The sequence below is a fragment of the Triticum dicoccoides genome, chromosome 4A (assembly GCF_002162155.2).
Source record: "Triticum dicoccoides isolate Atlit2015 ecotype Zavitan chromosome 4A, WEW_v2.0, whole genome shotgun sequence".
Classification (NCBI taxonomy): domain Eukaryota; kingdom Viridiplantae; phylum Streptophyta; class Magnoliopsida; order Poales; family Poaceae; genus Triticum; species Triticum dicoccoides.
This window is the reverse complement of record NC_041386.1, coordinates 593,791,536-593,804,855: the sequence shown is the minus strand read 5'-3', so window position 1 is coordinate 593,804,855 and position 13,320 is coordinate 593,791,536. Positions and strand designations below refer to the sequence as shown.

General features: G+C 46.9%; 2 protein-coding genes across 2 annotated transcripts; one reads left to right on the top strand and one right to left on the bottom strand.

The window, feature by feature from the left end:
- Positions 1-3,596: 3,596 nt before the first annotated feature.
- Positions 3,597-6,513, top strand: LOC119287110 (fe(2+) transport protein 1-like). Its single transcript, XM_037566623.1, has 2 exons — positions 3,597-4,351; positions 5,721-6,513. Exons 1-2 carry the CDS (start codon positions 3,695-3,697, stop codon positions 6,174-6,176), a joined length of 1,113 nt encoding a protein of 370 aa, XP_037422520.1. The 5' UTR covers positions 3,597-3,694; the 3' UTR covers positions 6,177-6,513.
- Positions 6,514-8,621: 2,108 nt separating this feature from the next.
- Positions 8,622-12,118, bottom strand: LOC119289269 (fe(2+) transport protein 1-like). Its single transcript, XM_037568628.1, has 2 exons — positions 11,480-12,118; positions 8,622-9,077 (listed from the first exon to the last, which is right to left on the bottom strand). Exons 1-2 carry the CDS (start codon positions 12,116-12,118, stop codon positions 8,622-8,624), a joined length of 1,095 nt encoding a protein of 364 aa, XP_037424525.1.
- Positions 12,119-13,320: the final 1,202 nt, after the last annotated feature.

Sequence of the window (13,320 nt, the reverse complement as noted above, 5' to 3'; positions counted from 1 at the left end):
TATGTGTGCAAAATGCCACTGTTGTTGCTCCCGAGCTCATGTGGATTCTGAATTTTCGATTCTTGTGTTTGTGTTCTGGGGTCTGTTTAGTGTTTATTGACTATGAGCCCACTGCCCACGTGAGTCCATTATCGACGCCTCGTTAAGAGGCGCTATGCTTTCCTTTTAGATTCAACAGGTTGCTAAGCGCGTGGTTCCATTAATGAAATTGACTGTCGTGTCTCCTTCACAACAACAACAGCAGCAAAAGCTTACAAGTAGAGTTAAATGGTCCGTATATTAACAGCGAAATCTACCACTTTTGTAAGGCTGAGGAGAAGAAGCAACAAATGTACTTAACTGTTTGGTTGCGACGTTGCTATCTTTCCATTCATTGCCTTGAAAGTTGAGGAATAGTGATCAAAGAAGCATTGGAGATGGAACGGACAAAAATTTAGTAGTTATATAACTAGAATTTTCACGAGAGGGTGGCTAACTCGGTTCTCTAACGCTGCCATGTTCCTGCTTCCCTTCTTCAAGTTCTCATAGGAGAGCGCAAATGTTTATACTTTTACTAGTCCAAATATTTTTCAAGATCCGGCTATTTAAGTCGGACGGCGAGGCAACCCTAGCCCCGCTGCCATTTCCCTCCTCTCCCTCTTCCAGTTCAATCCAAGATCGTCCTCTACCATGGTCCGGCAGAAGATTATCATATAATATGTTGATGTGATATCCTGCAAACGCACATGGTTTAGTTGTAGCCTTTTCGAAGTAAGAGTATAGATCCCATATGGACCACAGGAATTTAGCGTTGCTTCTTGTTGTGAATTATGGATTTGTGCATGCAAGTGATTGTAGACTACAAACAAAGTGGGGCCGGAAGTAAATAGTGATTTTGATGTAGAGCGATCTGAAAGTAAATAACATATAAGTAAATAGAAGACAACAACACTGAGTAACAAGTGGAAATCATAGAGGGTTAAGGTGTCCTCAGGGTGTCTGGAATCCCCATTGGTATGTTTCTAGCGCAACTTATGCATCTACATAATATGATCCGGATACTTGAGCCACTCTTGATGATTATGCTGGGCGGAGCCGGGTACAGTACACATTCTAGTCTGGGTAGACTTCGTGCCACACACGCCATCACCATAGTCTCCCACCTGCAGGTTATGACCAAGGTAATTAAGAGTTACCCCATGGACGCGGCCTCTCTAAGGGTTCTTCATAAACCCCCTATCAATTGCAAAGGCTTTTTATTGTCACCTTGAATTACCTTCACATCCCAATCTCTACAACGACAATGATACACTTCGTGGCCTTTCGGCGATAATGCTGAGTAGGGCCCCTTCACATCATCCATGAAGTTTATTAAACTAAGCATTCAACAGAGGATCTCATATCCAATATAACGTTTCAGCTTCTATACATACCAAAGTTCATCCATATCCCCAAGAATCAGGGTCTACTCACACATGGAGACAACAAACATCATAAGGATGGTGATGGAAAACGTGAATGAATCACACACGTAACAACTAGGGTTCCTGATGTTACAATGAGATGGATGTGGATGATGATGGCAGTGGTGATGATGTTGTAGCCCCCTTGTGCTCGGTGGTGAAGATGGCGATCTCCTCCTTGCCAGTTCCTCCTCCGGATGATCTCCAGAGGCTAGGATCCTACCTTCTGGACAAGTTTCTGGTGTCTCTGCGCGTCTGATCCCTGATCCGATTTAATACGGTGGAAGTAGTGGACAAGGCAGCGGCACATGAGTATCATACAACCGCCCATATGAGCGGGCATGCTTGTATGGAGCGTCGTCTTTTGCTCCGGAGGCTCCGCAACAACTCCTCCTTTGGCTGCTTTTCACCATTCTTTTATGGTAGATGATTATCACATTAAATACATGATTTCACTACCATTTTTAGAGATTCCTTTCCTAAATTATTATTTGCTCCAAAAGATGATACACGGAATACCGACAAAAAGAGGTGCGCGAACGCGATAAAACTCCACAAAGCCTACCATGAAGGCACAAAATAAGTATTGAAATCCTCACGTAAATTGGACACATCATCACACTTGAGCACCGAACGGAGATCCAAGCCAAGATGCTCGCCTCGAAGGAGGCACACAACGCCTGCGAGCTTGCGGTGATGGAGGAGGAGGAGCGGGTGCCAAAAGAGGACGTGCCAAAGGAGAAGCTGCCAGAGGAGGAGGAGGAGGACACTGCCATGGAGGATACGCGGACGAGGTGCCGGGCATGGAGGTCACCGATGTCTTTGGCATGGCAGAGGTGGATTTTGAGACGTGTTGGTTTGCCACAAAGGCGACCGCAGTGTTCGAGGCAGAGCAAGCCGCCATCCTTGACTCGATTCGGTCCAACCGGGAGATGGCGGCCAATCAACACCGTATCTACCTCGTGGACGTGAGGCTGGAGTAGCTGTTCGCAGACCTCTAGGATGATGACAAGGAAGATAAGCCGGAGATGCTGCCCGCCGCCAATGATCACGAGGCCAGTCCATCCGGCACGGGAGTCATCTACATCTCCAACAATGAGTAGAAGTACATTAGTTTCTTTCAAATGTAGATCGTTTGATCTAGTACGTAGATGAATTCCACATGACATGCATGGTGTAGTATGGAAATATGGGTTTACATTTGAGGATTGTGCTTGCAACGTCGTCGATGAAATGAGGGGTTACTTGCTCCTGTCTGTGGATGTGCTCGAATACGTCTGCGGACATATGAGATCGGATTGAGGGTTGTGATTATAGATGCTGCGTGAATATCAGGTGATACTGTATGCTCCCATGACACCAATTTAAAAAAAATCAAATTTAGATGTTTCAGAAATTTTAAAAAAAGAAGAAGTGGATGTTCACAACACATGTGTCTACAATCTGTAAAAAAAATCAGATCAAAGTTCAAAGTCAAATTACATGTGTAGAAAAAAAGATAAATTCAGCATAATAGTGTCAATAAAGACAAAAAGCATGAATAGTGTCATAACCTACATTATTGACATCCAGTTTTGTCTTTTTTGTTTCTCTCTGTGTACTTTGTATTTCGGTCTGAATTTTTTAAGGTTTGTACACATATGCGTTGTCAACGCTCACATTTTTCTGGAATATTTTAAACCTTTTAATTAATATTTTCAAATTGGTATCATGGGAGTATACACGTGATGGTATCACCCGATATTCTCTCTGAAGATGCTTTTAGGGCATCTACAATGGTTGATAAGATAATATTATCTTAAGTCTTTCATGTAATTTACAGATGACAAAAAAACATATCTACAAAGGGTCATCTCTCAGTGTTATTTCAATAACTAGCTATTCGTAAAAATATGGTGAGACATATTATGCAAAAAGATCATCTTTTGTCTTCTTTTAAATATGAGAAGACAAACTTTTTTTTTAATTTTTTTTCCTTCATCTCATCATTTATCCTACGTGGCATTTTTAAAATAGAACCATTGTACATGCTCTAAGGTAACCCACGTACACCGCGCGGGCTAGTTGGAAGGATCACTCTGGTCTCCAGCTTCCATCAACTCCAGACTCTATATAATCCCGCCATCTACACATCCTCAAACCACACTACTCATCATCATCGGCAATCAGTGCTAGTAAAGCAGTTAGCCGTACGACAAGTACAACCAGCTCCACACCAAAAGTAAAGAGGAGACGCACGGCGGGATCGAGCAATGCCGTCGTCGCAAGCCCTAGCGCTCGTCTCGCTCTCGCTCGCTCTCCTGCTCTGCTGCACCTCCCCCCTCCTCGCCCATGCCCAGACACCGGCGACCGACCCGGCGGCCGACGTCTGCGCCGCCCTGGCGACGGACGACGCCTGCCACAACGTCCCCAAGGCGCTGCGCCTCAAGCTCATCGGCATCCCGACCATCCTCGTCTCCAGCGTCATCGGCGTCTGCCTGCCGCTCTTCGCCAAGTCGGTGCCGGCGCTCCAGCCCGACCGCAACCTCTTCTACGTCGTCAAGGCCTTCGCGTCCGGGGTCATCCTCTCCACCGGCTACATGCACGTGCTCCCGGACTCGTTTGACAACCTCAACTCGCCATGCCTCCCCGAGAAGCCCTGGAGGCAGTTCCCCTTCACCACCTTCGTCGCCATGCTCGCCGCCGTCTTCACGCTCATGGTCGACTCCCTCATGCTCACCTTCTACAACCGCAAGAAGACGGGCCAGGATGCCGGGGCTCCCAGCAGCGCCGCCGTCGCCAACCTCGAGAGCCCGGAGCCGGAAGCACACTGGCACACCCACGGTCACGGCCACGGGACGGCGTTGGCCAAGCCCGACGACGCCGAGGCCGGCCAGATGCAGCTCCGCCGGAACCGCGTCGTCGTTCAGGTATATAATCTTGTGTGTTGCACTCGCACAATTAATTCCCGCTTGCACACCGTCGTTCAGATGGTTTTCAACTCAACCATGGATCCATGCATGGCCGCCAATCAAATCTCTCAAGGACCGGCTCCGTACGCCCGTGCTGTACTTTTTCTTAGTTTTTACGCCATAGGTGCCGGCCGATCGACTCCAAATGTCGAGGCCTACGCGCCTCGTTGACTTCATCTCACATGGAATATTAAATATGTAGATCATCTCCGTGATTGCATCAGTACTTAAGATTGTTTTCGTCTCAGTGCCGTACTTGGTTGTCGCGGCTAGCTAGAGATCGACAACGAACTGAATCAAACATAGTGGCTAATCCTCCATTTGTCTAGCTACCTAATAGTTTATATATGATGTGAACATCCAGATAAGTTTTAATTAGCTCAACTAAGTTACATGCATGCATCATGTTTGACTTTAGTTTGCCAAAAACAATCAAGCTTACCAAGCATGACCACGCAAATCTGACCTTCTACTTCCTGAATGGCTACTAACTGAGGCTTCATGCATGTAGCTACCTCCTTAGGCTGGCCATAGTGGGGGTAACATAACTAGTATCATATACTTAGGACTCGCAAACATGCTTACGTGGCAGGAAATTAAAGAAGAGAGAGAGGGTCATAGTAACATAGGTAGATATGGTAACATAATAAATGTTATGCTACTATGCGTCATGCATGGCAATAAATGAGACCACCTATGATACTACTTTATTATAGTATGCACTATGGATGTAGTATCATACACTAGTATCATATGCATGATACTAGTATATGTTACTCCCCACTATGACAGCCTTATATTAGTTATTAAGCAAATACAATGACTTAGTCCTGGTTTCTCTAAAATTATTGTGAATTGTGACTTTCTGCGTAGGGGAATCCTTTTATTCAAGAGTAGGCATGTACTCTACTGTAATGTGAAGACAACTAGTACTCAGAAAGTCACAATTCACAATAAAAATGAAACAAAATCTTGAAAAGTACAGTCAGCACTTTAAGCTTTCTTTCCGAAACAAAATCATGCACAGAGCAGAAATTGCCACTGCATCCGTTTCAAAAAGAAGAAGTTTTCTAGTTCTTGTTATTCAATATTGACGTATAAATGCATAGCCCGTCTTTCTCCATCAGCTTAAGCTTTTAGATGAACTGGTTGGTGCGTGCAGTTTTAAATGATATTAAAGTCAAGAGGTCTTGAGTTTAAGACACGACTGACATATAAATGCATAGTCCACCTTCAAAGCTAGAGCTTTTGGATGAATTAGCTAGTGCTGCAGTTCTACACTCAAGTTTCTATGGATGCTTGATTAATTTTGTGCATATATGTGCAGGTTCTGGAGATGGGCATCGTGGTGCACTCGGTGGTGATCGGGCTGGGCATGGGGGCGTCGCAGAGCGTGTGCACCATCCGGCCGCTGGTGGCCGCCATGTGCTTCCACCAGATGTTCGAGGGGATGGGGCTCGGCGGCTGCATCCTCCAGGCGGAATACGGCACCAAGATGAAGGCCGGGCTGGTCTTCTTCTTCTCCACTACCACGCCGTTCGGGATCGCGCTTGGGCTGGCGCTCACCAAAGTGTACCAGGACAACAGCCCCACCGCGCTCATCGTCGTCGGCCTGCTCAACGCCGCCTCCGCGGGCCTCCTGCATTACATGGCGCTTGTCGAGCTTCTCGCCGCCGACTTCATGGGGCCCAAGCTGCAGGGCAGCGTCAAGCTCCAGCTCATCTGCCTCACCGCCGTCCTCCTCGGCGCCGGCGGCATGGCCGTCATGTCCAAATGGGCGTGAGTTAGCGCGCCCGCGCGGGAACGTGCCTACTCGTCCAGCCTCGTCGATCGCGCTACATTATCATGTGCATGTGTGTTGCATCGCGTGTGTTTGCTCCCTAGTTCATAGAGTAGTAATTAAGCTTGCTTGATCGATCGCTCTCAGCTAGCATCTCTCCTATCTCTGTAAAGAAATATAAGAACGTTTAGATCACTAAAAACGCTCTCATATTTCTTTGATGGAGTACGTTGTAGCAATCTTAATGTTGATGTCCACCGGACACCTGTTATAGTACTACTATGTGTGTACAATGCCATTGCTTTTCTGGTAATGTTAACTGGGCTGTCGTGTCAAATTATGTTCCTTGTCTTTTTTTCTTTCTTTAATGAAAGGGTAGTGCATATTAACTGCTGGCTATCTTTTTGAAAAGCTGGATACCTGGCCACACAGTTATTTTTTTTAATTTTAGATAAAAATAACTCATGGTCCCATCAAGACCGTACACAACCAGAGTATCAGGATATTTATCCTCATCCCATCTAGCCCGGTCCTCATGAAAATTTGAAACATGAGTATTTGTTAGAATACAACTTGTAATAGGATTATGACTCCTACTCGGTTTATAATAAGACTAGGTAGGTGCGGCTTAGCTCTTATATATACTTCTTGTACCGGCAAAATATTTTATTTTTTCGAAAAGGAGGTATACCCCCGGCCTCTGCATCTCACCGGCAAAATATTGCATCAACAATTATTCAGTACAATTCTACATGGTATCAGACTTTCGATCCTAGGGAATGGCTAACCCGCCAGCCCCACCACCGCTGCCGCCACCCGGCTACTTCAGGCGGGGCGCCACCATCGTCGCCGCGGCCACGGCCTCCTCCGCCTACCTCTACTCTAGCTCTACCTCCACGAATACCCCCTTCCATCTCCTTCACCGACACCATCTCCGGTATTAGCCCCTACATCCCCGTAACCCTAGACCTTGCTGCTCACAACTACATCCCCGTAATTCTAACAAGTGGGATCATGAGCAATGTTCGATTTGAGGATGCGGTTGTTGATCTGGAGGAAAAGATTCGATGTTGTGGTCAGGGAATTGTGTGCATGAAACTCAAGATACGCCATGAGTCAATTAAGCGATCTGGAGAAGCGTGCACCGATTTTCGGGGTGATCGATTGGGAGAGGCAATTTCGGCAGATTTGATCGGATGGTGCTTCTCGGCCATCTGAAAACGGTGTCATACGCGTAAGCGTGGAGCAGCAGGAGATCAAGCAGCGCAAGGAAGCATGCGACCCAGGGCATGATCTATGATGGCATATGGATACATATGCACCATGAGGAAAGGTAACATGAGACATCTACAGATGCCCCATGAGAAAAAGGAAACATGAGGCATCTGTAATAGAAAATAAAGACTCTAATACATATGCATCTCTACTCTTCACTCAAACATTTTCAGCTTTTTACACCAGACCATATTTTTTCTCCCCAAACACCCGCCTCCTGCAGAGGATCCCGCTTTCCCCATCCAAACCTAATTTTTTTGACATCCGGTCCTACATGACATGTGAGGAATCACACTGAGACTATGCATTTGTCATGCCCTCAGTGGCGAGGGGCAGGCTAACAGCAGGGGATCTGACGAGCCAGCGGCGGCGGGAGCGTGCAGCGGCACAGCAGCGGTGGCCACCGCGTGCAGCAGTAGCGGGCAGCAGCAGCGGCCACAAGCAACTGCACAATGACGGCGCAACCAAGGCCGGAGCAGCCACGACCGGTGCCACCACGCTGGCATACGCAAGAACTTGATTGCTTTTCTAAAAAAACTAACAGGACCGATTGCTTTTCTTAAGTTACAGGGACTTGATTGCGTATTGTCTGCGTAGATATTCCGCGTTGACATGACATGTGGGTCCAACCGGTCAGTTTTGTGCTTATTTGCGGCTTAGTTTCGAATCAGTGTGATTTGTTACTCACATGGCACATAAGTGGTGATCTTTTGTGATTTTTGGCAAAAACGATAATTTTGAAGTGCCCTAGCCACAAATGTGATAGTTTTGAGCAATTTACTCGTCAAAATTGGATATAAGAAGTGTTGCATAATGACATGTGGAGCACGTTTGAAATTTTTTCCGTCCTTTACGGGCATTTGTACTAGTTCAATAATAAAGAAACAAAGAAAAGGAACATAATTTGACACAACAGTTCAGTTGACATGACCAGAAAACCATGACATTTTTACCCATAATAGTAGAACAGTACATCGTGTCCTGTGGACATCAACATTAGGATTGATCGAATGTAGTAAGTGATGCTAGCAGAGGAGATCGATCAAGCAAAACTTAATTACTTCTCTAGGGAGCAATGCATAGGCTCATAGACACAAGATACATTATCCTAAAAAAAGACACAAGATACACGTACATCATCATAAAGTAAAGTGGGGTGCGGGATCGACGCAGTCATGCCCATTTGGCCATGACGGACATGCCGCCGACGCCCAGGAGGACGGCGGTGAGGCAGATGAACTGGAGCCTGACGCTGCCCTGCAGCTTGGGCCCCATGAAGTCGGTAGCGAGGAGCTCCACCAACGCCATGTAGTGCAGCAGCCCCGCGGAGACGGCGTTGAGCAGGCCAACCACGATGAGTGCGGTGGGGCTGTTGTCCTGGTACACCTTGGTGAGCGCCAGCCCCAGCGCGATCCCGAACGGCGTCGTGGTGGAGAAGAAGAAGACTAGCCCGGCCTTCATCTTGGTGCCATACTCCGCCTGGAGGATGCAGCCGCCGAGGCCCATCCCCTCGAACATCTGGTGGAAGCACATGGCCGCCACCAGCGGCCGGAGTGTGCACACGCTCTGCGACGCGCCCATGCCCAGCCCGATCACCACCGAGTGTACCACGATGCCCATCTCCAGAACCTGCATTACGCGTAGAAATTAATCAAGCGTCCATGCACGCTCCCTGGAAATAACTATAAGTAGACGTGGCAAGAAGATACAGTTTAAACTTTTTTTGAGGGGAAATTTCTGCTATGTGCCTCACTACGTAGAAATTTCCCCTCACTACGTAGAAATTTCTAATAATTCTTAAGTAGTGATAAAATTATGCACAGAGATGATATAGATATCACGGCAGATAATCAGAGCGGCTGCTCACTCGATGCTAGGCAATGGGAGGACACCCAATTTTGGGAGGATAGGTGGCTGAATGGGCAGAGGATTGAGGAGCTTGTGCCGACCTTATACGCTCACGTTAAAACTAGGGTAAGATCAACCCGCGCGCTCGGTCGCTCAGGCTATGAAGATGCTGCATGGGCAAGGGACGTGGGACCGGAAGTAACAACGCCCATGCTAAATGAATACCTGACACTATGGATGCGGACTATGAGGGTGGAGCTCGACCATGCATAGCAGGATACCGTTGTTTGGTCATGGGAGACGAACGGCTGCTTCTCGACGAAGTTTGCGTATGTTGCCAAGTTCTGGGGCAGGAAAGTTTTTTTTTTTTGAAACGAAGGCAAAAGATTTGCCTCTTTAATTAAATAAGGGAGAGAATAGTTTAGAGTTTTTTACAACGCACTCACAAATGCGGCATGGCAATTACTCGGACACTATGATGTTCCCTAGTTTCTTTGCGCCGGCGGTCACTCATAGTTTTGCATTTTCTAAAATGTTGGAAAGAAGAATCGTCGGCGGTGCGCTTTTGTGGCGGAAAACGCGGGCGTTTCTCTCATTCCAAATTACCCAAGAAACGAGCATGGTGAGAAAGGCCATTGCGTCTCGGTTAGGAATATTATTGTCGGTTCTTTTTTGCCACCACGCGTTGACAGTTTCATCCAAGTGCCACTCGGAGGTGTCCATGGGGCAGGGAAGTTATCCCAACGGCAGAGTTCACCTAAATGTCTAAGGCTCCACTTCAATGCTGCTTCTTCACTTGGCTCGTATTCAAAATAGATGTTGAACTTCCGACCGGCTAGTGCGGCGTGGATTGGACCATCAGGAGTGATGCCCCTTGTGTAGCCAGGAAGAAGAGAGCATCAACCACCTGCTGCTCCATTGTGTGCTTGCACGCGAGATTTGGACTGCGATCCTCCATTCTTTGGGCAAACCAGAGTGGTTGCCGGCAACGGGTGAGAGCCTCTCGGACTGGTGCAGAGATAAGGGAGGCAACTATAGCACCATGTAGGTGCAGAGTTTGGTATCTCAGGGTGTAGGAGTTTATTCACCTGATGCAAAGATGTTAGGCAAAAATGTAGCGACGGTGCTTTGGAGCGGTCTTTTGTTGTAGCATCCTGTAGGTGCAGTCGAAGTGCCTCAAGATATAGGAGTAGTTTTTTTCATGATGCATATGTTAGGCATCGAAAAAAGTTAAGTCTATATGAAACTTGATTTGTATGCTGTGACTCCATCCTAGTCAGGCAGCGGACAGTTCAAAAGGAATACAAGTGCACTATCCATCCTAGTCATGTTTTTTTAGGCGTTTCATCCTAGTCATGTGGGAGATATAGAAGCATCGCAACGCCGTAGTCTTCGTGCCATCAAAGAACTATGTAATCCTTAGGAACGGCAAGGAGGGTCGAACATGAAAGCAAGTGGGACTGCTGAAAGACGAGCTGAACAACTTCTTTCGAGAAGTGGAAGGGTGGGCTACATTGGCGAGTTAGTTGGTAGACTAGCGTGGGCGTTGTGTTGGTGTTCATTTACTTGTAACACTAACATAGTTGGTAGACTAGCGTGGGCGTTGTGTTAGTGTTCATTTACTTGTAACATGAGGGTGCTTGGATCCAAGGGACTATTTTTAGTCTGACTAAAAATAGTCTCTTTTAGAGGCTAAAGTTCCAAGCATCCCTGACTAAAGAGAAGTTAGGACTAGTCTTGAGGCTAAAATTTTTTAGTCATAGGAAACCTACTAAAATATGTATTAGCCCTCTCTCTCATCATTTAATGCCTCTCTAACACATGCGAGTTCTGGATTGAAGGGTTTGGAGGATAATAAATGCTCAATAACTTGATTTTAATCTCTTTAGTATTTGGATCCAAGCATGGGTGAGGCTAGCAAGTTTTAGTCCCACTACTTTTAGTCATGGGACTAAAACGTATCCAAGCACCCTCATAGTACGCATACTAAAAAAATCCATGTGAGGCAAAGTCAACCAGGCACCTAGGTCTGGCCATTTGGAGTCTTTGATTGGCAGCCATGCATGGATCCAAGGTTGAGTTGAAAACCGTGTTAGATTCAATTAGAAGTATGAGTTGGTTGGTTAGTGAGAGCAAGTGGGAATATTAACTGATTGTGCAAGTGCAAACACAAGACTACATACCTGAACGACGACGCGGTTCCGGCCGAGCTGCATCTTGCCAGCCTCGGCGTCGCCGGGTTTGGCCAACGCCATGCCGTGGCTGTGCCAGTCTGCTTCCGGCTCCGTGCTCTCAAGGTTGCCGACGGCAGCGCTGCTGGGAGTGGGAGCCCCGGCGTCGTGGCCCTTCTTCTTGCGGTTGTAGAAGGTGAGCATGAGGGAGTGGACCATGAGCGTGAACACGGCGGCGAGCATGGCGACGAAGGTGGCGAAGGGGAACTGCCGCCACGGCTTCTCGGGGAGGCACGGCGAGCCGAGGCTCGCGAGCGAGTCCGGCAGCACGTGCATGTAGCCGGTGCCGAGGATGACCCCCGACGCGAAGGCCTTGACGATGTAGAAGAGGTTGCGGTTGGGCCGGAGCGCCGGCACCGACTTGGCGAAGAGCGGCAGGCAGACGCCGATGACGCTGGAGACGAGGATGGTCGGGATGCCGATCAGCTTCAGGCGCAGCGCCTCGGGGACGTTGTGGCAGGCGTCATCCGTCGCCAGGCCGGCGCAGACGTCGTGGGCCGCCGGCGTCTGTGCATGGGCGAGGAGGGGAGAGCTGCAGCAGATCAGGAGGGCGAGCGAGACGAGCGCTAGGGCTCGCGGCGACGACGGCATTGCTCGATCTCGCCTTGGCTCGGTTGCGATTTAGCTATCTAGGCGGCCGTGCGTCTGGGCTAGCTGTACGGCTAGCTGCTTTGCTAGTATTGATGATTGGTTGATGATGATGATGAGTATTGTGGTTTGACCATCCGTAGCTGCCGGGTTTATATAGAGTTTGGATGAGTTGATTGATGGAAGCTGGAGACTCGAGTAATCCTTGCACTTGCTGGGTTACCTAACAAACCGTATTTGTTTTTGTTAACGAGTAAAATACATTGAAGGTCCTAAAAGTATTTCAAGTGTGTTAAGTAGGTTTTAAAAGTTTGAAATCGTTCACCGCGGGTTCTATATGTGTATTTTACCCGTGACTTTTACGACCTACTTCACACACATGAAATACTTTTAGAACCTGCGGTAAACGACTTACACACATTTAGGATCTAGGGTCAACGATTTTAAACTTTTAGAACCTACTTGACACACTTGAAATACTTTTATGACCTCCAGTGTATTTTACTTGTTGTTGGCGGCAGAGGGCTTATCAAGCCTGTTAAAAAGCCAGTGTGAATCATCAGCTTTTCAAGGATTAAGGGTGTTCTTCAAGGCAGACTCGGTGAGTGCGTATCATATAGTGCTACATACCTATTGCAGTGCCCCCTGCCAAAATCTCTATAATCTCTATATACGATATTTATGATGTACGGATATATGTGAAAAACCAGGACAAGTACATTTGAAAAGTTATTCATATTCTCATTTTAATATGAACCATAATATCTGGGGAATGTCAGATCTGAGGGATCTCCCAATGAAGAATTCGTTTGTACCGAGAGGGTCAATCCACCAAAATATTCCCTTGTGTGAAACGACCCCTCCTTGCCGAAAAAATAACGTCACAAGCAAAAAAAATGGGCCAAAAAAGCCTAGTTTCAGCTCCACAAAAAACAGGCCTTAGAAAAAAAAACTAATGTTTTTTCACCCAACTTAATTTTTGTTGCGCCATCCTTTTATAATGAAACTATCGCATAGCCAGCGATTCAAAAAAAAAATACATATATTGTATGTATTTTACGTGTCTAGATAAAAAAGAACTAGCTACAGAAGTTGCCGTGCATCTAGATAATAAAGTGCCACATAATCCTGATTTCAAACATACAAAGTGTATGTTGATAAAAATAATCTAGATAGTTCCCGTATTGTAGATAATAAATTTGCCA